Below are 23,608 nucleotides of genomic sequence, written 5' to 3'. Positions count from 1 at the left end.
GCCAGGTTTTATGAATAAGGCATTATAGTTGGGGGCCCTATGGAAGATTTTGCATTAGAGCCCAGAAACTTTAAGTTACACCTCTGGGTCAAAATGCCATGCATTCTGCAATGACTCGATATGTTATAAAAGTCTCTCCCGACAGAGCACTCCACTACCATACTGGGCTACTGTACTTTGGACAGAATTTTAAGCCTTCTGGTCAGCCCTCTGCTCCTTTAAATGAGTGATCAGTGGGGTCCCAGGCAGATGACTCCCACCTATATCCTATCCTGTTGACCAATCCTGAAAATAGGACATCAATAGTTGTGAACTAGAAACTGGAAAAAAAGGTAATTAATAGTTGTGTATCAGAAACCCCATTCAACAAAAGAAAGGAGTTTGACCTATATAAAGAATATATTGGAAAATTAATCAACATAATATTAAATAATCCCAAAATTAGTGATGGTTTGGTTCGATCAGTTCAAACCAAACCAAAAATTCACCAAAACCTCGTTAACTGGCGTGTAACACTGTCTAAGGTCCCTTTATGGCCTCTGGACAGTGTTCTACACCAGTATTCAGGACTAGTATTGAGCAAACCCTGTTTGAACCAAACATTTAGCATAGTTCTTCCCGAAACAGGATTCTACTGGTTCAGTTTGTTCAACACTAACCATAATGATAGATAACCTTGTCTGCATCTTATATATCCTCTTTCTTTTGTGACTACATATTTTAGGCCCAGGTTAAAAAAAATGGAGTTAGAACCACAATTGTAAGTAGCATCTGTAGAAACCTGACTGTAACCATACAGTTGTGCTCATACGAATATGTACCCTATTTAATTGTACATTTTCTATTAATAACGGTGACTATGGGACTTCACCGCTGACTATTTGTATTGTGTTTTCAATTAATTGCTTATAATTTTTTCATGTCTACAGCCCCTTAAAGGGGTTGAGTCAAGTTTAAAACTTATTCCTTATCCAATGATAAGTGGGGCTTTGATTTCCAAGACCCCCATCAATCATGAGAACAGGCTCCTGTGTATGACCAAATAAATAGCCCGATGGTCAATCATTTGCAGTGCTGCTCCATTCATCTGTTTGAGACTGTTGGGGATTGTTATACACTATATTTTGCTATTTCCATCAGTCCCATAGAACTATTCTATAGGGGAAACATAAGAGCCTCGTTCTAGTGATTGGTGGGGACCGGAGTGGTTTAAACCACGCCACCAATCAGACACTTCTTTCTGATACTGTAGATAGGGAATATGTTTTAAACTTGGCACAACCCCTTTAAGTGAAATGGAATCAGGACTAAGGCTTTACCGTAGTAAATAGTTTTCCATGTTCCCTAGTATCAACAATCAAAAGATAGAGCACATGTAAAATGGAAACCTATGTCTACAGTCACATAGCTTTCGGAAATGTGTTCTCCATTTGATTTAGAGAGTCTTTTAATAGATTGCTGAGTAGGAAGTGTTAATGTGTGGGTGAATGTGTTTTCCCTGCACAAAAAGGCACATTACATCCTTTAAACTAACATAGCACATAATGTAGCTAAATTAGCTGATCCAAAAACATTTATTTTGCTGCCAACAGAGAAGGAAAAGTAACCTGGCATACTGCAGCTTTTCTTTTCCAACAGGTATTAACGGATAAAGTTCATGTAAATTTCTCTCACGGTAAGGTACAATATTTTCAGAAAATACTAAAAGCTGAAGATAACTGGCTTATGTTAAAGGAACTGCAGTCATTTATCATTTATTTACATGGTTTGCCTCCCATGTTTTCTAGACTGCAGTATCTAACTTATTCTATATACAGTACTAAAACTATCCTTGAGGGCTCTTTCACACAAGCGTATATCGGTCTGCTGTTTTCACGGGCGGCCGATATACGCTGTGATCTGATGCATTGGATCCCAAGGCATCAGATCACATGGCCGTATTTCCGCGGTGTAAAAGCGCCCGGCTGGCCAATATAGCGCCGGGCGTCTTTACGTCAGGCCCAAAAGATAGTCCTGGAACTATATTTTGGGCCGGAACACATCAGCCGCTGCATAGGCTCCTATGGGAGCTAATGATAGAGGCCAGAGAAGGGAGGTCAGAGGGAGTTTAGCTGCATGACTGCTAAACTCCCCCACCTTTCGTATAATTCCAATTGGAGGTGGTGGGGTGGGGACAAAGCCAAGCACCACCCTATCCCGCCACCTCCCGTTGCTGGCTGCAGACAAGCGGCGGTATGGGGGCAGAGCTTGTATCTTATTACAGTCTGTTTTTTTGGATTTAGGTCAAAAGCAAAACTCAAATTGAGCCCCTTATTGTGGTTTCAGGTTTTGCCATCCAGAACAAAATTGAATTGTATTTACAGTATTTCCTACTTTACACCTTTTCCATGAATCTTGACCACTCAAAGAATGATATGTGCATATAATAAAGGGTTTGTGCCAAAAAGAAGTTCAGACGTGCAAATATCTGATTGGTGGAGTCCGACTACTAAGACCCTCCAATGATCTTGAGAAAAGGGGATGGGAATCCTGCAAGGCTCTAATCACCCACTAGCACATGAAAGGGATCAAGCTGGTCTGGGTTTACTCTCTTTAGGAGCCCCATAGCAGCCAAATGGTCTTCTGCTAATGCATTTAAGCCCTTGAGGCTGAATTGCAATACCAGATAAAGCCTAAGAATTAGAGTCGAGCTGTTACTGCCAAAAATTAAACCTTTTTTGAAACTCATACAGCATAGTAGAGGTACTGGTGGACGTTAAACATGGCAGTGGTGACTGAAGAGGTTTATAGCCCTATTCTGCGGACTCTCATCTCTCTAATTTTATCACTCATTTTTATAAAGTACGAACATATTCCGCAGTGCTGCATAAAGTTTGTCATTACTTACATGGGGCACTGTCCCCACTGATTCTCACAATTTACATTTTGCCTATCAGTATGTTTTAGGAGTATAGAAGGAGACTAGAGATGAGCGAACACCCATATGCTCGAGCCTGCGTTATTCGAGTCGAGCTTTTCGTAAAATTCGAGAGCTCTACTTGAGTAATGAACCCCATTGACTACAATGGGAGACTCAAGCATTTTTGTATGTGGGATGCCGGATGCTGAGCTTTTTTTCCCCCTAAGTTCTCTCTCTCTCTCTCTCTTTCTCTCTCTCTCTCTCTCTCTCTCTCTCTCTCGCCAGCCAGCCAGCCAGCCAAAAAATTTGCCAATGACGCTCGCTGTGTTGCGGTAGAGAGGGGCCAAAGCAGGCACGTCACATCGGGGAGGAGCCAAAAACTGGGGTGGGGTCGAACACGGCTTGATGCTCGTTCGAGTAACGAGCACCATCAAGTGCGCTAATGCTCGAACGAGCATCAAGCTTGGCAGAGTATGTTCGCTCAATTCTAAAGGAGACCCTTGTGAACATAGGAAGAGCATATAAACTCCATGCAGATGTTATCCATAAGGGTACTCTACATGGGGTGATTTTTGCCCAAATTCTCACTGGAAACAGCAAATTCGGCTGATAATCGTTTTGTGTACACAGAGCTACCGACAGGGCACTGAGCGAGAAATCATCACTTGGTTTTTAGCAGAACGAAGAACTAAGTGACTGCCGGGCCATGTAAACAGGAGCTGCTCCATAATTGAGTGACTCCTGTTTACTGTTAATTGATGTGGTTGACTGGAACGATCCCCAGCCCCTCTGCTTCTATTCACATGCATGAATATTGCTCCCGTGTAAAGTAGAGGACCAATCAGGTGGTAGCCTGTGGGATGGCTGTCGTGCGCTTACGCACCCGACAGTCATCCTCTGTAAAGGGACCTTCAGTTGAATTGGAGCCAAGGACTACAGCACTGCAAGACCACTCAACCACCATGTTTACATAAATGTAGTATGATATGATGCAATATAATTTTATATTATTTATATTACATTTTTGTATTTTTATGTGCTTCTGAGTGTAGTCTATTGTCAAAATAATAAAAAAAAAAGATAGGTTCACTTATGGCACATTTTTGTGCCTTTTTTCACATGCTGATTTTGATGCATATTTGGATGTGGATTTGCTGCAGACTTGCTGCTGGTTTTATCCTTTGCTGTGATTTACTGTGACAAACATGCATTCAAATCAAATGGGAATTTTTGCAGTAGATTCACTACGGACAAATCTGCGGCATGTTAATCCACCTGGAAGGGGTATTCAGTCCTATTACTATAAATGACCTATTCTCAGGATAGATCATCAATAATTATCTGTCGGGGTCCAACTGATCCTCCGGCCCATTGTCAATATAGTATGGACGAATATAGTCATAGGTGAAAGGGACGGAAATGTAATAGACGTCTTCACTCTCACAAATCTCAAATCAATAGGAATGACACCTTCTATTACATTTTCGACTCCTCATTGTGGGCAGAGACATAAATGTAATGGGAAGCATAACTCCCATTGATTTCAAGGGGAGTGAAGCCGTTATTACATTTCCAGCCCTGACTACTGATGATGACATCTGCCCCACCGCACTGATAGCAGGCTAAAGGATCACCTGATCAAAGTGGATCCTGGGTGTCCAATTTTCGCCAGTCAACTCTTAATGACCTATCTTGAGGATAGCGCCACTCCTGAGGATAAGTCATCAATAGTAAAAGCCTGGAATTCCCCTTTAAGGCTCTGTTCATATCTGTATCATGATTTCCATTCCCAATGGATCCCACTGACTCAGATGCCACCAAGGTCTTTGTTGTTTGTTCAGAAAAAAAAAAAAACCTTATGAAGCCACCAACATAGGTGTGAACAGAGCTTTAGGTTTTGTAGAGTTTAGCTCATCTATAAGGGCGCCTACCCACTGGCGATTTTTTTTCCTTTGCGTTTTGCGTTTTTTCTGAAGAGCAATTAGTATAGAATGTGTTCTTGTCCATTTGCGTTTTTTTTTTCGGTCCGTTGCAACTTTTCACATAGGAACTGTCAGTTGCATATGTATCCTTATTTTTCTCTTAATGCACCCATGAATGTCAATGGAAATTAACGGAAAAGGCGCGGAAAATGCGCCAAAAACGCTGCGTTTTTCACGCACGAAAATCGGCAACGCCAGTGGGTAGGCGCCCTAAAGCATGTGAGTTGTGAACTTTACATATAGTATTAATCATATTACAGTCTTGGGCCTTAGTAAACTTGTGCTTATTGCTCAATGAAAAATATATGTGCATGAATAGTAAATTTAGTCAGTCATAATTAAACTGATTTTCTTGTTTCATTTTTCAAGAATGTGCTTAGAGTTGGTAAGTCGGGGAAGAAAAAATTTCAAAAAGCCATTCAAAGTGGCGATCAACATGCTGCAACACTGTCAGAAGAGCATAAAAAATAGATTTCCTCTGAAATAACTGTTAAGAAACAGCTTGTTTAATGCAGAACATCTGCCTCTATGAGATCTCTTTGTGAAGTTTGGTGTTTATGATTTTGGAGACCTAACATTTTAAATAATAATGCCTCATTGGCATAATTACTTGCAGAAAAAAAAGTTAGGCCGGCTAAATTATAACCATTAGGAAGAAAATGGCAGAAGGAAGTAAGAGCTTTTATATGATTAAAAGAGCTTTCTTTCATCCCTGCTTCCAGGACGCATGGTAATGTAATGAATGGTGTAAGAATGCTGATCATTCGTCACATATTTTTGAGCCCTTGTTGATCTTGAATAACATTTTCGTTAAAGAACTTGTGCATTTTGAGAATTCACTCAGTCCTTAGATAACCCCATGCCTAACTGTTTTATAAACCATCCAAAATTAGCTATTTTTTAAAAAAGTATGTTATATCAAACTACCTGATAACCAGTGTAGTAATTTTGGTTCACACCTATGCCATGGTTCGCCCAATGAGTCCCAATGACTTACAAAAGGGGCCATCAGATTCAGTTGAGTTGTTTATTACAATGATAGAAAGGGGACATGCAGTGCTATTTTTGACAAATTTGACAGAATGCACTATGGAAGCTTTTACACACTACTAGAATTGTACAAGATGGTGTATGCATGACTTGCCACTTAAAGGGGTTGACCAACTCCATCATTTTTTTTCTTGAAACTGCTTAGGGTGATTTCACTCCAGTACTTACTCTTTATAATGTTTCGATTTGTCATGAGAGCCGGACAACCGAAAATGTGGAAGTAGTAATGAGGAAATTATGAAAAGTTTGGTTTGGCCGCTTAGTCGAATTTTGGCAGAAAGTTTGGTTGGGTCCAAATCAGTTTGAATCAAACCGGAACATCATCAGTACCCCTAAAACTGGTGTGTAACTCTGTCTATGAGCCATATAAGCCACTCTGAGGTCACCTAGGAGTGTATGTAAGTACTTTTGAGCTCTTTTTAGGGCAAACTTTATGAAGACGAAAATGAAGAAAAGGAAGAATAGAGGAAGGTGAAGAAGAACAAAAAGAATATGACAAAGAAGAAAATAACGAATATGATGAAGCAGAGAAAGAAGAAAATGAAGAGGAAGAAAAGGAGAAAGAGGAAGACGTACTGTTTGAAAGGCACAATGGGCTACCCCATGGTCATATGATTCTTCCTCTTTCCCCTTTCTGGCATGTGAAAGAGGCCATTTTAGTGGGTGGGTTCAGCTCAGATGAACAGCCCAAGGTTAACAAAGTTTGACCCGAAACAGTGTTCAACTGTTTCAGTTTGCCCAACACTAATGTGATCCATAATATATGGGGTTCTAATGGTATTGGAAAGAGCCCATTGACTATAATGGGGACTGTATGACTTGTGACATATTACCCAAAATTTTCTTGGAAGAAATAGTATTGCATGCTACACTATTTCATTCAGGATTTTATACCAGATCTAGTTCTGCAGTGAAGGCTCTAAATGGAGCCTCCAGTACAGATGTGAATGATGCTTTACAAAGCTGTAAAATAACAATAGGAGTCATTCTCACCTTATCAATTCCCTGTATTTCCTTTGCCAACTCTTCCTTGGTACCTGCCAGTGTCTGCTCACCTAGTTCCACTGACGAAATGTCAACATGATATGTGATAATTGAAGTCAATCACCACAGTGGTGCTGACACATTAACATTAAAGCCTGCAGTGGTCACATGTTCACACACCACTTCATCATGGAAGGGGATTGGTTCATTGAGTATTACTTCTTTTATAATTTATAGCATTTTAGGCAGTTTGTCAAAACTTTGATCAGACTGGGCAATCCTTTTTAAGACTTTGCTCATCAGATACACTAGGCCACATCCTAAGAAATGTATAGGTTTAACCCCTTAGTGACCAGGCTTTTTTGCATTTTTGTTTTTTCCTACTCCCTTTTAAAAAATCGTAGCTCCTTTATTTATTCATCGACGTCGCTGTATGAGGGCTTGTTTTTTGCGGGACGAGTTGTATTTTTCAATGGCACTATTTATTGTACCATATAATGTACTGAAAAACTTTTTAAATATTCTTAGCAGAGAGAAATGGAAAAAAAACGACATTCCACCGTCTTTCGGTGCGTCCTGTTTCTACAGCGCACAAACTGCAACAAAAACGACCTGATATTTTTATTGTATGGGTCAGTATGATTACTACAAAACCAAACTTATATAGTTTTTTTTTTGCTGTAGTACTATTTTTTTTAAGATATTTAATTTTTTTCAATTATTTTCTGCGGTCATTTTGAGCGTGCAATAACTTTTTATTTTTCTGTCGACGTAGTCGTGCAAGGGCTCAATTTTTGCGGAATGTCCTGTAGTTTCTGATAGTATCAATTTGGAATACATACAACTTTTTGATCGCTTTTTATTGCATTTTTTCTGGAAGACAGGGTAACTAAAAAAGTGTATTTCTGGCATTCTTTATTTTTTTTTCGGACGACGTTCACCGTGCAGGAAAAATAATGCACTACTTTGATAGATCGGACTGTTACGGACGTGGCAATACCAAATACATATTTTTATTTTATGATTTAGATTTTTTAGTAATTGATATGGCAAAAGGGGGGTGATTTAAACATTTATAACTTTTTTTTTTTACAATTTAAAAAACTTTATTGATCTTTTTTTTAACTTTACTTTGAAGTTCCCCTGGGGGACTTTAACATGCGATGCTTTGATCGCTCCTGCAGTATGACGTAATGCTATAGCATTACGTCATACTGCTTTTTTACAGGTAGTCTATCAAGCCACCCTGTGTGGATAGCTTGATAGGCAGTCTGCTAAGGCAGCCCTGGGGCCATTCATTAGGCCCCCGGCTGCCATGACACCTGCACGGATCCCCCGATCTCACCTCGGGGGGGCCGTGCGGGACCCCCAAACAGCGTTCGGGGGATTTAAATGCCGCTGTCAGAATTGACAACGGTATTTAAAGGGTTAATAGCCGCGAACGGCCGAACGGCTGAGCACGGCTATTGCCCGCGGTTGTCAGCTGTAATAAACAGCTGACGCCCGCGCTGTATGGAGGGAGATAGCGGCGCTACCTCCCCCCATAAACGGCCTGCAGCTGCAGGACGTAAAAACACTATAGGGTGGTCACTAAGGCCTTAGTCAGACGGGCGTTTTTTCGCGCGATTTGCGGATCGCATGACGGACGCATCCGCAAATCGCATGACCGGTGCGCGCAAGTCGCCCGAAAATCGCCCGAAAATCTGCTCCTAGCCGCGTTTCATTAGAAACGGGCCGGAGCTGTCCAGCGCATTGCATTCAATGGAGACGGCAATAGAGCCGTCTCCATTGAAAGCAATGCGCTGCGGGCGAGCCCGGGATGAAGTGTCGGTAAGGGCTTAAATATATAAGCCCTTCCCTGCAATTCATCCTAAAATGTGTAAAAATAAAAAATATATATATACTCACCTTCTCAGAGCAGATTTTTCGGGGTTCAACAGTCGTCTTATACGCCAGTATATACGGTATATACTTACCTTGTCCCGGCAGACGGAGCTCCGCGCGGCCGTCCTGCAGTGGGTGTGAAGGGGGTGTGAGTCAGACCTGCCCCCTGATTGGCTCAGCGCTGAGCCAATCAGAGGCATGTCTCACTCACACCCATTCATGAATTCATGAATGGATGTGAGTCAGACCTGCCCCTGATAGGCTCAGCGCTGAGAGGCAGCAGTCACTCACCCATTCATGAATTCATGAATGGGTGTGTGAGTGAAACCTGCCTCTGATTGGTCAGGGCTGTGACCAATCAGAGGCAGATCATTCAGCAGGCGGGGATTTTAAAGCGTGACCATGTCCATTGCCACCAATATGTTCTATCTTTTGTAGGTGCGTTTTTACGCGCCTATATATGCGCATAAAAACGCCCGTGGGTTTTTAAGCGCGTATATACGCGCGTATTTACGCCCGTGTGACTAAGGCCTTAGGCCACGTTCATGCTGTGCAGTTTGGTGCAATTTTTGTTTTAATGCCAAAAGGCAGACATGTTTCCTTCTAGAAGGAAAAGTATGTGGCAGCATTTACACATTTTGTAGCATTTTATGCAATGTTTTTGTTGCCATTTTAACATCTTTTTTGCCAAAAAGGATGCAGTCAGACATTACTTTAAAATCTTAAAAATATATATTAGAAATAACAGTTTTTTTTAATGTTTTTGTGGCATTTAAGAGTTTGTGATTTCTAAAACAAATTGCTTAAAATTTAAGTATTTTTTGTGGGTTTTTTTCTACATACATTTAAAAAATGCTGAATACTTTTTGTGTGAAAGACCCCTAAAGGAAATAGACATTACCAACTGCTTTGGACAATCCTGTTTGTTAGAACAGTGCATTGTTGGGACCCTCGGTGAACAAATGTAATCTCTAGAGGAATCTAGCAGCAAGAGCAAAATTCTCCTGCAGTGCCACCATAGGGAAAATCGAGCACTACACAGTTCTCATTAAAATCAATGGTCTGTCTGTGTAATGCACAGATGCGATGCTCTCTGTAGTCACTTTCCACTGTAGCTAAAAGATGACGATCCCCGTTTTCAGCTCAGATTTCAATAAAATGTTGACGAAATAAGCCCTTATGATTGTAACTCCATCAACTAAAACAATCAAAGTAGTTTGTGCAATAATCTATTAAATATATATAGCTGGGGTATATATTACTATAGTTGACTATATTTCATAGAGGAAACATATTACATACAGGTATTATGCTATAGTATATATTAAACCTAAGTAGCTCTAGCACAATATACAGAAATATATATAAGTGTGTTTAAGGCTTCAGATGGCTTCTGGTTGTCTTTCTCTCTTTCCTTGACAGGGACAGAAGAGCTTTACCAGAATACACTTGAAGACTTTATGTTCGGAAATAAGATTTACATGGCAGTTTATTTTTATTCCATAGACAGAGATCAGTGCGGGCAATAGGAGTCTACTCAGCTAGAAAATCTATAGACTCGGGGTCATCTCAAAGATTAACTCTATTATTTAAAGTCTTAGTCTTCAGCTCCAATCGAGACTTACAATACAATTCTCTACTGGTCTTCGTTGCTATGTTGTTCACCCCACTCATTAAAAAAAAGTAAACAAAAATATTTATTTGTATTGTGTGATTTAAGTCAACACATCCAATTCCTGACAGATATGTGCATCTCACATAAGCTTGGCATTTAGTATTGTTACGTTGTGCTGCTGGGACATGCAGTACTAAGACTCCTAGCAGCACAGCTCCACAGGTGGTTAAGGTTAATTGAGCTGGCTGGGTGTGGTATTCTCCAGCAGCCAATCCCCTTTATTCTGTAGTATATAAAGACCAGCATCTCTCAGTAGCTGATGCTGGTCATTTTACTGCTTGGACTTCACTGTCTTGTGCCCACTCATAGCTGTGTTTGCCTGTTTGTCTGTCTGTGTCTCTCTACTTCCCTAAAGATGGTTTGGACACTTCTAGTCCTTGTCTGTATCATATGCAGAACCCATCTTTTCTTCCTCTGACAGGTGCGGCCTCCAAACGTCTTATGTCTTGTCTGGGTGTCAGTAGTGGATCACTGACACAGTTCCCTATGTCGGCACGGTGGCTGACTGCCTGTGCCCTGGTATGAGGACACTGAGACTTGCTGTGGTATTTCAGCTGCTTGCATGTGAGCTCTGCATGGAGTTCCTGTTTTATGCACTATTTGTTGTATGTTTGGTGTGAACAGCGACGTGTTTGATATGTCTGTGCTGGTGGCCAGACATTTTCCATATGTCTAGTCCTGTTCTGTGTTTGCTGTGTCAGTATAGTGTCATGCCCTGTGTGTCTGTTTAGTTCATCTCTCCAGCTCCCTAATCAGGGATAGTTAGGTCCCAGGTACGAGTGCAGGCCCGCATCTATCAACGCGACCAGTCTGCCATGGTAGGCAGGGCCTTTCCCTTGTTTGTTACGTATTTAGGGAAAGCCTTCCCATTTATTGTTGGAGAGTGTTTGTAGGTTTTAAATGGACACAATTGTGTTCCTTTTGTGGAATGGCGTATTTGTGCGCCAAGCGGACGTAACTAGTATCTCCTGTAAGCTTGATGTGTAGTATGAGCATCTGCCATAGGCATGAGCATCTCTAAAAAAATTTACATGCATCTTCCAAAAGTTTAATATCTTATATGAGCATTAGTGTTTGGTAAACAGAACCAGTAAAACCCTGTTTCAGGTCAAACTTTGCTAAAAGTTCAGTTTGGCATGAATCTAAATCAAGCTTTTAGCAAATTTCTATCTCAAATAGGGTTCCACTGGTTCAGTTCACTCAACACTTGTCTTGAAAACTGGTGTATAACACTGTGTAACAGTCATAAAAGCCCTGTAAAACTTTCTCAGAGTTCTACACAGAGCTTTTATGGATCTTACACAGTGTTATACACTAGCTTTCGGGGTTTTAGTGAACTTCCGATTTGGTTTGAACTAATTTGGACAGTATCAGACATTTTGCAATAGTTCAATGAACTTGCCAAACCAAAGTTTTGAAAAGTTTGCTCATCAATAATGAGCATCCCCCATAAAAATAATGGGGTTATCCCATAAAAACATTTACTGCCTGTTCACAGGATAGGTGTTAAATGTATAATCACTGATGACACCACTGTCACTGATCATTGGAGCAGGACTTCCAAGCAACCCGGTTCCTCTTCATTGCATGACCACAGTGCATAGGCGTTTGAATGGAGTGGCTATCTCAGCACTGCAGCTGCATTTAAATTCTATATGGCCAACACAAGCAGCCAAACATTGCATTTGGCTGTCTCTGTAAGCCCCCATATTCACTGAATGGAGCAGCAGAGCACATAAGTGGCCACTGCTCCATTCAACTAGTCCTCACTGCAGTTGTGCAATATAAAGGAATGGGGAAGGGGGCTCAGGATCTACATTCTTATGATCAGGCCTGTGGATTAATGTTAAATGTTTTTAATGGGATAGCCCCTTTAACATCTTGTATATGTGCTACCTGCTAGCTTAACCTGTTGAATATACATTGCCAGTATATACTTTCATTTTCCATAAGCTTGACCCATTATATATGCATCTCCCATAAGCTTCACCTCAGAGCTCCTTAAGTTTGATTTGTTGTACAGTAGAGGAATCACTTATAGATTTAGAATATTATGCGTGTAACCCCTTTCAGTTTATCTGAGTTGTCTACTTTAGAAAACCCATTTTCATAGTGAGTTAACAGAGGGGGGGTCTTGGTTCAGGATCCTCATCTCTTGAAAGACCTGTCATTTCCTGGTAAACAGGTAATACGGGATAATTTAAAAGTCAGAATATTTTCTGAATGAAAAGTGATACGAGTAGGATACTTTATAGAAAACTTACATAGGTGGAGGAAAACCTTTTGGCACTATGATGGTGGCTGTCAGCCATCTTGGTGACAGCCATCTTTGATTCAGCCCAAGAAATTTCAATGGAAAAAGGGACTGGAATACATGATGAAAGGGTAGAATTTCATCAGAAAATGATAGAGGCATTTTTTTTTCAATACCTACAACCTTTTTTGAGTTATGGATGATGTCATGTTAAATATTAATAAAGTTGTTATGTTGAATTATGTAGACACTAATCGCATGTCTTCTCGGGTACCAGAAGATGCCATTAACAATCTAGGACCTAACTGAGAGTGTCTTGATGGTCAAGAAACTGATTCTGAAGTTCAGGGAAAATTGATTTGCATGAGTACTGTTTAATGCTAAGTTTTCACAGTGGTGGCACTACATGTTTTCCCTCCAAGAATTAAAAAGAAAGTTGACAGCTGTTCAATGGATGTCCCAGCTGCACTGGAAATGTGTGAAATAATTAAAAAAAAACATTTTTGAAGCTTTTTACCTCTAGTTTTGGTAGCTAAAAAATAGGGTAGTAAAACCACCACATGGGTAAATTCGCTAAAAACTTTCTGGTACTTTAGGATTGAAACACCCTCCTCCTTAAGGCCTCATGTCCACGGGGAAAATCAGGCCCGCTCCGGATTCTCCATGGAGAATCCGCAGCGGGTCCCTCCTGCCCCGCGGACATGAGGGCTGAAAATAAGAATAAATAAGAATTAACTCACCTCCCGCACGCTCCGGATCCTTCCTTCGCCGCGGCGTCATCTTCCCTGCGTCGCGGCCGGATCTTCTTTCTTCAGCCCGGCGGATGCGCAGGATGACGTCGGTGACGTGCCCCGCGCATGCGCCGCCCCGAAGAAAAAAAAATCCGGCCGCGACGGAGAGAAGATGGCGTCGCGGTGAAGGGAAGAACCGGAGCGGGTGAGTGAATTCCGATTTTTGTCTCCTACGGACCCGGACGGCTTCCATAGGCTTCAATAGAAGCCCGCGGGAGCCGTCCCCGCGGGAGACCCGCATGAAAATGGAGCATGGTCCAGATTTTTTCATGCTCCATTTTTAAAAAAATCACTTTTATTGACCATCCGCGGGTATTTATCGACCCGCGGGTGGTCAATGCATCCCTATGGGATGCGGATCCGCGGGCAGGAGAAGAGTTAAAATCCGCTGCGGATTTTAATTCTTATTTTGCCCGTGGACATGAGGCCTAAGGGGTTAAGTGCATCCTTAAATATGTAGCGCAGTTCCCCTATTTCTGTGCTAGTAATTAAAGGTCCTGGGGCAATTAGGACCTGGAATCACACACAGATGCACTTATTCTACCCAATAGACGAGTGAAGCCTTTAGATATAACCACATGTAAGTCTTTTGCTGACTCTATTCCATATTTCTTATTATGTGTATGAGTATGTTCTTTTTTTTTGCACTGTTCGTTATCTGTGATTTTTTTCACAGGATTTAAAGTAAATATTACATTATTTAATACTATCTAGACTAATAATGTAGGTGTATCGCAATTTAGAACTGATATAGCTCCAAAGAGCTAATAATAAACTCAGGTCTGCTTCATCTGTAAATCTTATTACTTATTTATAGGTACGTGCAATGTACTTTCTATTCTATTACTACATTCAGTCACGTCACTTTAAAGTACTTTGCATTGTCAACTCTTACTGCAAGCTATTAGAAAAATACACCTCCAAGCCGATAAATACCTTTACGATAAATATGATGGATGGTAATTACTGTAGATTCTAACTATTTGACTGCGACCAGATAGAAAGTAGGGTCGTAAGACACAAGTTCGTTTGGTCAATTGAAATTCAAAGATCCTTATAGAAGATGTTAGAAATAAAAACCCAATTAAATGATAGGGATAGCTCAATGGAATTAAGCATGGAGGGAAAAAAACAAACTGAAAAAATAGAGGCTATGATAACGATCGTGAGGAAAGTCAAGGAAATTGTTGAAGAGAGAGAGAGAAGTTTGATGGAATTCAATCAAAATACAGAGTGGTCCCTATTTGATCCACCAAAAACCCATTATTGAATTTAGTAAATGGAGTTTGTAGTTTGAAGAGAAATTGACAACCGGACTTCTAATCTACCACAAGATCTAATTAATGTGTGGCACTGTACAAGTTAGGAGTATTTTTACTGGCACTAATCTATTACAGATAGAAAAGTTGGACGAACAGGGCAACCAAAGCATGTGGCCTGTTCATGGTTAAAGAAAAAAGGGATGTAAATCATATGATGGGTTGACTTTTCAATTTCTTTCTCTTATTTAATCATATTGATTGGCAATATTGCCCATTGAACCATAAAACTCAGAAGCAGCCCACGTGTGAACCAAATGAAGAATATATAATGTACTAAATGTCAGTAGAAAATAAATCTTAAAGCTGGTCCTTGGTCTCTTTGGCTTTTTTATCGATGATGTGAATTTTGATTACTATGAAGTAAATCTATATATATATATATATAAAATAGGATGTATGTGTGTATGTATGTGCCACCGTAACTCATGAAAGCCAGGAGCAATTTCAACCAAACTTGGTACATAAAAACTCATCCCATGAAGAGAAAATTAACACAGCCCAACTACCCCTGTGGGGGAGGGAGGAAATGTGTATGTAGGATGTGTGTATGTTTGTATGTATGTGTGTATGTGCCACCATAACTCATGAACGCCTGTAGCAATTTTAACCAAAGTTGGTACACATATAACTCATCCCATGGGAACAAATTTTTGGGGAATAAGACGGCCCCATTGCCCCTGAAGGGAAAAGAGGGATGCTGGAATTGCACTTGAGCAGATGTTTTTTGTTTCACAGTTTTATATTACACAGATGACCTCCTTCTTATCATACACTAATCTATTACACATATGACCTCCTCCTCCTCAAATACTAATACATGACACAGACCTCCTGCTCCTCAGATAACAATATCTTACACAGACAACCTCCTCCTCTGCTCCAACTATCACACAACTTCCCACCAGCAGTAAGCCACTATGTACCACAAAGAAATGAGACCAGCACCCACTCTTATGAAATCTGTCCAAAAGGAAATCTGTGTTGCCCATAGCAACCAATCACAGCACAGTTTTCATTTTACCAGAAGCAGTATAACAAGTGAAAGCTGAGGTGTAATTGGTTGCTATTAGCAACAGGAATTACAGGGCAAGTCAGTGAGTTTTTGATTTTTAATTACGCCAGTATTCCACAGACCTCCTGCTCCTCAGAAAATAATAATATCTTACACAGACAACTTCCTCCTTCTCAAATACCAATATTACACAGACGACCTCCTCATATACCAATATATTACACAGACAACCTCCTCCTCATGCAGTAAGATATTACACAGACGACCTCCTCCTCAAGCAGTAAGATGTTACACTGATGACCTGCTCGTCATATACCAATATATTACACAGATGACCTCCTCCCAATGCAGTAATATGTTACACAGATGATCTCCTCCTCATATACTAATATATTACACAGATGACCTCCTCCTCATATACCAATATATTACACAGATGACCTCCTCCTCATGCAGTAAGATGTTACACAGACAACTTCCTCCTCATGCAGTAAGATATTACACAAACAACCTCCTCCTCATATACTAATAGGTTACACAGATGACCTCTTCCTCCTCATATACTATATGTGTGTATATATATGTGTGTTCTTATATTAACTAAGTACACACACACACATATATATATATATATATATATATATATATATATATATATATATATATATATATATATACACACACACACACACACACACACACATATTTAAATTCTTTCCGTGTCTAAAAATAAAATATATGGGCAACGCTATGTAATCAGCTAGTATATAATAATCATGGGGAACATCTATTGAAGGAACAACTATGTATATTATTTGATATGAGTTATCTACCTGTTTTGACAACATACAATGCTAAAACTAAAAGGGGTCACCTGGACTAGGAAAAGAACATTTTCAAACACTATATAAAGTGGTTCCTCAACATACAATATTAATTGGTTCCTGGACAATCACAGAATGTTGAAACTGTAACTCTATAGAATACTGATAATTGGTTTCAAAGTCCCTAAAATGTTGGCAAAAAGTAGTACACAATGAAAATTAAAAGAGATAGGTTGATAACTAATACAGATAAAGCAAGTCTTCATGCATTAAAGGATCTTTCTGACCTTTTCAATATTTGGCAGCACGGGAGACGAGTTGTGTAATATAAAAAAAACACACATACTTGCCTCACGCTGTGCACTTCTGCCCACCACCACTGGCCACTGCTCTGGTCCTTCATTTACATTGGTGGCAGCAGTTACATTGGTGGTTTACATACATGACTGCTGCAGCGAATGGGAGACCAGCAGGAACGCCATCAGTAGCATCTTGTAAACTTGCCTCGGGGCTTTTACATTAGAAGCTCACATGACTCGGAACATCACCTGACCTTCTGGCTGTGTGATGCCAACTGTCAGATGGACCGTGGAAATGGCGGTCTGGTGCTGCTATGAGTATATTTTGGGCATGAAGAGCCCAAAACTGTATAAGACTAATAGCTTGGAAACCCCTTTAAAGTAGAAAGGAACTTTTTAAAAACTTATAACATTGTCTGATGGGGCCCGGGTGCTGAGACACCCACTAATCACTAAAACAAATGGCAGAAGCTGTCATCTGAGTTTTGTGTCTGTTTGGGTATTCCGGAATTTGCTCAGAGTGACGGACAAGCTCTATCGAAAGTCTATAGAGTTCATATACCTTTCACTAATAACAGCTGAATGAGCATAGTGCTCAGATAAGTGCTTCCACCCATTATTTTAGTGATCCTGAGTCTCAATGAGTCTCAGTAGACAAACCACCACCGTGCAAAACTTCTGATGTCACTTGACATGTCGAAAGTTTTTTTTAACAGTTGAGTTACACTTTAAATTCAGAAAGAACTGCTGGAAGCTGTAAATTACTTTTCATGTTGATGACAGAAGCTTCTTCAGGATTCTCTGAATACACAGCATGCTAGAAAAGTAACATGGGTCCATCTTCTCCTGGTGTCCAAAAGATCAGTTCATTATGGCGCAGGTAGAGGGCAGTAAAAAGCATGCAGTACAGTACCATACTGTACTGTAGAGAGGCACTGCTAGGCAGTCAATCAGTGCATGCACTTCGCTAATACAGGGGTCTTAGCAGTCAAATAGCCATGATGGTGAGCTGGATTTTCCAGAAATGTACATGAGCCACAGATCTGGACTGTCTGTGACATTGTATGTTGAATATGGTTTTAAGTTTCAATGACATGAGAAAGGCAATTATATGTTTAATATGTTGCATTTTGAAACTAATGCAATTTGAGGGATCACTGTAATGGAATTCTGAGGAATTGTCTCATTGAGAATTGTCATCTTTAAGCAGTGCTACACAGTTTCTCTTTTTCTCTAGGACCTGGTACATAAATTAGTTGTATGGGAAGACCAATGATTTCAAAGGGAACTGTGTAATTTGTTTTTAGAATGTATTAACTCTATATTGGATATTTTTCTATACTTGATTCATAGGCTCTTTGTTGTACCTGCCAGTACTTAGCGGCCATCTCTGTCTCACTATAGAATATGTTACTTCCTATTTTTGGAAAATCGAATAAAAAAATATACTATAAAGAAAAGTTACTTCCTAAATGTAGTGCTTCAAAAAATTTACTGTTTATGTTGTTGCATTTTTCCGCCAACCCACCCTCAAAACTATGCAGTTAGCACTAACATAAAATGAACCTTTAAGCCATAAGAGATAAAGAATTTTAAGAGACAGTGGCTTGATCCACTTATGGATTAAATAAGGAATGTTCAATTTTTGTTTTAGCATCACATAGATGTTTTTGTCTAATCTGGGCTGCACTACACTATTTTTGCTGTTCTGATGAACTCTAGGATATAAGAGTTATATAAAAGTTATATAAAAGACAATTAAAATATAGATACTTTGTTAAATATTATTAAAAAATAGGGCTAATTGAGACAGACCAACATATAATAAACACACAAATGATCACTCTTAATACTTTGTGATTGGATTCAGTATATAGAGTTGTTGGCTGGCTGGCTAGCACCTCCGGCCTTGATGGTAGGTTGGAGGTCATCAAGGCCGGAGGTGCTATCTCTCCTATGTCACACATCTTACTATTTACAATAGGGCTGAGAGTTAGATTCTAAATGTAGATACCCTAGATCATTAAGGAGAACTCTAAACTAGTTGGTATTTAGACAGCGTGACTCACAGGTAGGGACCCAAAGAAGCTCATTTGGCTGCATCCATGCAGGCTGGTTGGGAATTGTACCTTAAACCAGGATACTTGGTACTGCTGTCTCTATGACAACACCAACATTCTAGATATAAATTGACGAGTCTTGTTAAGACAGCTAAAGCATCAATCATAATTTGCATAACAGGGACACCAGCGTAATTGATCATTGCTAGCGTTGATTTCCATGAGTCAGCTCGTTTATTGCTCTAATATAAGACCTACCTTATAATGGTCTAAGAGATTGTTGAAAATTATTAAGGTTCCTGATGAAACGTCACCACTAGACGTAGAAAACCTTTTTAGGGATTTAAGATACAAATCTTACCCCATATATCAGGAATTTAATTTTAATCTTTTTGACTGGCTTGTTTCATATAAGAGGCAATTGGAAGTTTACATTGCCAATTTGCAATGAATATTAAGACTGCATCTCATAATTTTGCCTTAGGGCAGATTACGCAATCCGTATACACTTGGCAGTCTTTAAAAACCTGTGATAGCTCGAACTCCCACTAATATCATCTTGATGTGGTTTAACACACAAGCCAGCCAATAACTCTATGTACTGAATCCAATCACTGAGTACTAAGAGTGATCATCTGTGAGGTTGTTATATGTTGGTCTGTATCAATTAGCCCTAGTTTTTAATACTATTTAGCCCTTTCCAATCCACTGTCTGATGTCTGAAGACATTATGATTTAAGGCTGTACATCTCCCATGTTGGAAGAAGCCCGTCTGGGTTCTCTTACTGTACATTGCCAGCCTCTCTGCTGTTGCAGCCTATCCAACGTGTCACCTCATACAGTACTGGCTTTAGCCAGCATATAGCGCCATTGTATAACAGCAGAAAAAGAGTAAGCCCCCTAGGAAAACCAGGATACAAATTGGATTGGAAAGGGTTAATAAAGTATCACTATTTTAATTGTCTATAACTGTAAATGTAAACTAGGTGTTCATATAGACAGTAGCTGCTTCAGTGAAATCTATTTTATATATATTATATAAAATTAACAACACCCAATGGACCCCTTTTGCTATAATGGAGTCCGCCAAGTCTTCAATATTTTTCTAGACAACTTTGTGCTAGATCTGCGCCGGAAACTCTACATGGAGCCTCTGATGCAGATGTACATAAAGTCTTTACTTTAAGGCTTATTGTAAATTAGTGATAATAAAAACGCATAGTTACTGTTCTTTACTGTACTAAAAAAATAAAGAAAAAAATGTACTATGAAATTATTTCCTTGGAAAAGGGCATATGAAAAGATTTCTGGACTAACAAGTGCTGTAAACAGCATTTTACTTCAGTTGCCATGGGAATATGATATCTTTGAATGCACCTGAAATCTTTACATGGAGCTGAGAAAAACTGTGCAAAAATATATTACCCTCATAAAGTCCACGTCCTTTAAAAATTTAAAATGTGAATGTTATATGTCAAGGTAATTAGCTATATTTTGGTTGTATATTTTATTTTGCTTTGGTGCTCCAAAGGTAATAACTGTTTCTGCATATTATTGGGCTGTACAGCATGAGCTGAAACCATGCCCCTTCTTTACTGTCCCTTCCTGCTCTTCTGCCTCTCTGCATGCACTCTGGAAATAATACTGTTAGCATTTACAGCGGGACATGTCAAAATTGCTTCTGGGCAGCAGGTGTTAAATGTCCTGCTGTAGACCGCAGGGTATTCCTGCAGCCCCCCTGCTTGGCAATTCCCCAGCAATGGGGGGCAGTAGGGCACTCCCTATCCCTTTCTCCCCAAGGGATTTTCCTATAGTGGGTAGGGAGAGGGGGCAGGTTTACATGGATTTTCCTGAGGGATTCCCGAAGAGCATGGGAGAGGGGGCGGGGCTAAAATGATCCACCCTCTAGCTCCGCCTCACTAGCCCTGTCTCCTCAATGTTTACTATATGGATTCTATGTGAGAAGCCCTATAGCCCCGCCCAGTCTATCTGGACTATGGGGATATCCCTCGGGTGCCCCCAGAGCAGGGAGAGAGAGCAGAGCTATGGGTGATTAACCCATAGCAGGGAGAGACAGCAGAGCTATTCAGGATTTCCCCATAGCATAGAGAGAAAGCAGAGCTATGGGGGATTACCCAAAAGCAGGGAGAGAGAGTGGAGCCTATAGCCCTGCTCAGTCTCTTCCTGTTATGGGTTTATCTCCCATAGCTCTGCTCGCTCTCCCTGCTATGGGGAAATCCCGAAGCCCTAACAGGGCTTTTTTATGTGCATGAGAAATTGCCTGTTGACGTGATTTTAACATATGTGAGCGGCGATTTTTCTTGCGCGCCTATTGGTGCGCAAAAAAACCCACTCGTCTCACCGAGGGCTTAAGGTGAAATAACCATATAATTACTTTATTGGCCATAATATGTAAAATAAAGTGATGTGTGTATCCAAGTTACCATCCCATTTTTAAAGTACAATATTTGGATTTATTGTTTTGCAAAGCTTATCGAACATGAATATTGACTTTAAAACTATCTACACCTTAGGACTCTTATTTTTTTCTTTAAATCAATGTGCTTTTGGAAATTAAGACTTTTTGTAATTGCTTTTCACTAAAAATGTCTGATTGTTTGCTTTCTATGCATGTATTCTTTCCCAAGGGACTGAAATCTTAGCAGAATCCAGCAAAGGAAGTAAACTGACAGGCTGATTCTAAGCACCTCCCCTAGCCTGCTCTCCTGACCTGAAGAAGTATGCTGCAAGGGGGTCATATTACACAATGAGAAATTTCTGAGACACAATCACCCAGGGGTTTTCTGCAGTGACAGGAAAAGGCCAGCACATTGTCTATCATTTGCAAGTTCACATGATTCTTCCACAGGGAGGTGCAGTCAATGGAAAGCAAGGTGTCCTTGTTTAGTACAGTCACTCCAAGTTATAAATAGTGAAAGTGGATAGGAAAAAAAAAACATCTGGATCGAGAAAACTACTAATACAGAGGGCTGTATAACAGTGTCGAGAGATGTGGGGAGATGGTCATCATCTCACCAGATTCCAGGCCCTATGACCCTGCACCTTGTAGTACTACTCTCTTGTTATGTTTTACTCTCTATCCAGATCACCTGCCTGTTGTACAATAAGGCTCTGTTTTAGTAAAGCTTATCTCCTGTGTCATCTGATGTAGAGATGGCATTGTATTGTAATCAACTACACCATGTTTATCTGTTCAACCACCACCAATCTATCCCCCAGTGGTAATTAACATAGATGAAGGGATACTGTAAAGTGCTGAGTGGCGTGGCTAATTATGCTTCACAGGTGTGGAAAGAGGAGAAAGGAGGGGGAGCTATGTTTGTGTGCATGGATGAGAGAAACCAGCTGATTAATGCTGAACATGCCACAGAAACTAGAATGTAGAACAGCTTACAAACCAAATATGAGCTTTTCTAAATGCATGAGAAGGAAAACTCAAGCTAAAAAATAAATAAGTACCTCTTTTTTTTCTGCAAGGACTTACTAAGATATGTGTGTATTGATTTTTCATGCACAGAGGTTTTCGTAGCCCTTCATATTTGATGGTAAAACCTACTGAATTGCCAAGAAGGTACACTAGGACTAAACTATGCACAAAAACATGACATGGTATAAAATAAAAACAACATTTCAGACACATGAAAAATAAATTTATTTTTTTAGATGAAGAAAAAATTCCCAACAGATAAAATGGAAATATGAAAATAATGATATATGACAATATCATGCACAAAGGATAATGTGGAAAATTAACAATAACAAAAACAATAACACAACATAAACAATAATATTATGATATAAATAGCAGCTAAAGTAATAAAAAGCTATTTTTTTAAAAAGCAAAGAAAAAGATAAAACACCTTATTGATAAATTCTAAAGATTGGCACAATAAGTCAACAATCGTATTCCAATAATCTAAAAGAAATTTCTAAATGATAGAGAATCAAAAACTTCAATAAAAATAAAATCTTATGAGATTTTTTTTTTTTTTTCGTATCAATGAATGATTAATTGCAATATATACAAAGTAGATATCATTATGAGATAAACTGACTGTCCAACATTGATGGACGCATTACCATTTGTAGAGTTAAGGTGATTAAAATAATTATATGTACCTTCACATCCTCTTTCTATTTGCCCATTACACAAAAGAGCATCTGAGATCAAGTCTGGAAGACGTCCATTCAGATCAACAGAAGCAAGGCAGCCCTGGAATCCTTCCTTGGCATGGACAAGTTTTGGCAATGTTTTGTACGTTTCTTTGGCAACACCTCCTATGTATAGGTCACCTTGTAGAAAAAAAAAGACAAAACAATTGTAAGGATACAAAAAGGATCAATTATAGTACATCCTCAACTTATATAACCACAATAAAGTAATCCACATACACACCATTTTATTAATATCTGTTTAACAAAAAAGTCATTTATTAATATCCTTAGAAACAGCAACAGTACCTTACAAAACCTATTATATAACAGTAATTAAAGGAAAGCTGTCACATTGAAGATGCTTTATTATCTGCAGGCAGCATGTTATATAGCAGG

General features: G+C 39.6%; 1 protein-coding gene across 1 annotated transcript in view; it reads right to left on the bottom strand.

Annotated features, from left to right (window-relative positions):
• The window catches only part of NRXN1 (neurexin 1), a 1,562,703-nt gene that overhangs the window by 666,226 nt on the left and 872,869 nt on the right, over window positions 1–23,608 (bottom strand). Inside the window, exon 16 of the mRNA XM_066595516.1 lies at window positions 23,177–23,350. Within this exon, the coding sequence (XP_066451613.1) occupies window positions 23,177–23,350 (174 nt within the window). The remainder of the gene's footprint in view (window positions 1–23,176; window positions 23,351–23,608) is intronic.

Source organism: Eleutherodactylus coqui, chromosome 3 (genome assembly GCF_035609145.1).
Source record: "Eleutherodactylus coqui strain aEleCoq1 chromosome 3, aEleCoq1.hap1, whole genome shotgun sequence".
Lineage (NCBI taxonomy): Eukaryota > Metazoa > Chordata > Amphibia > Anura > Eleutherodactylidae > Eleutherodactylus > Eleutherodactylus coqui.
This window is presented reverse-complemented; position numbering and strand designations above follow the sequence as displayed.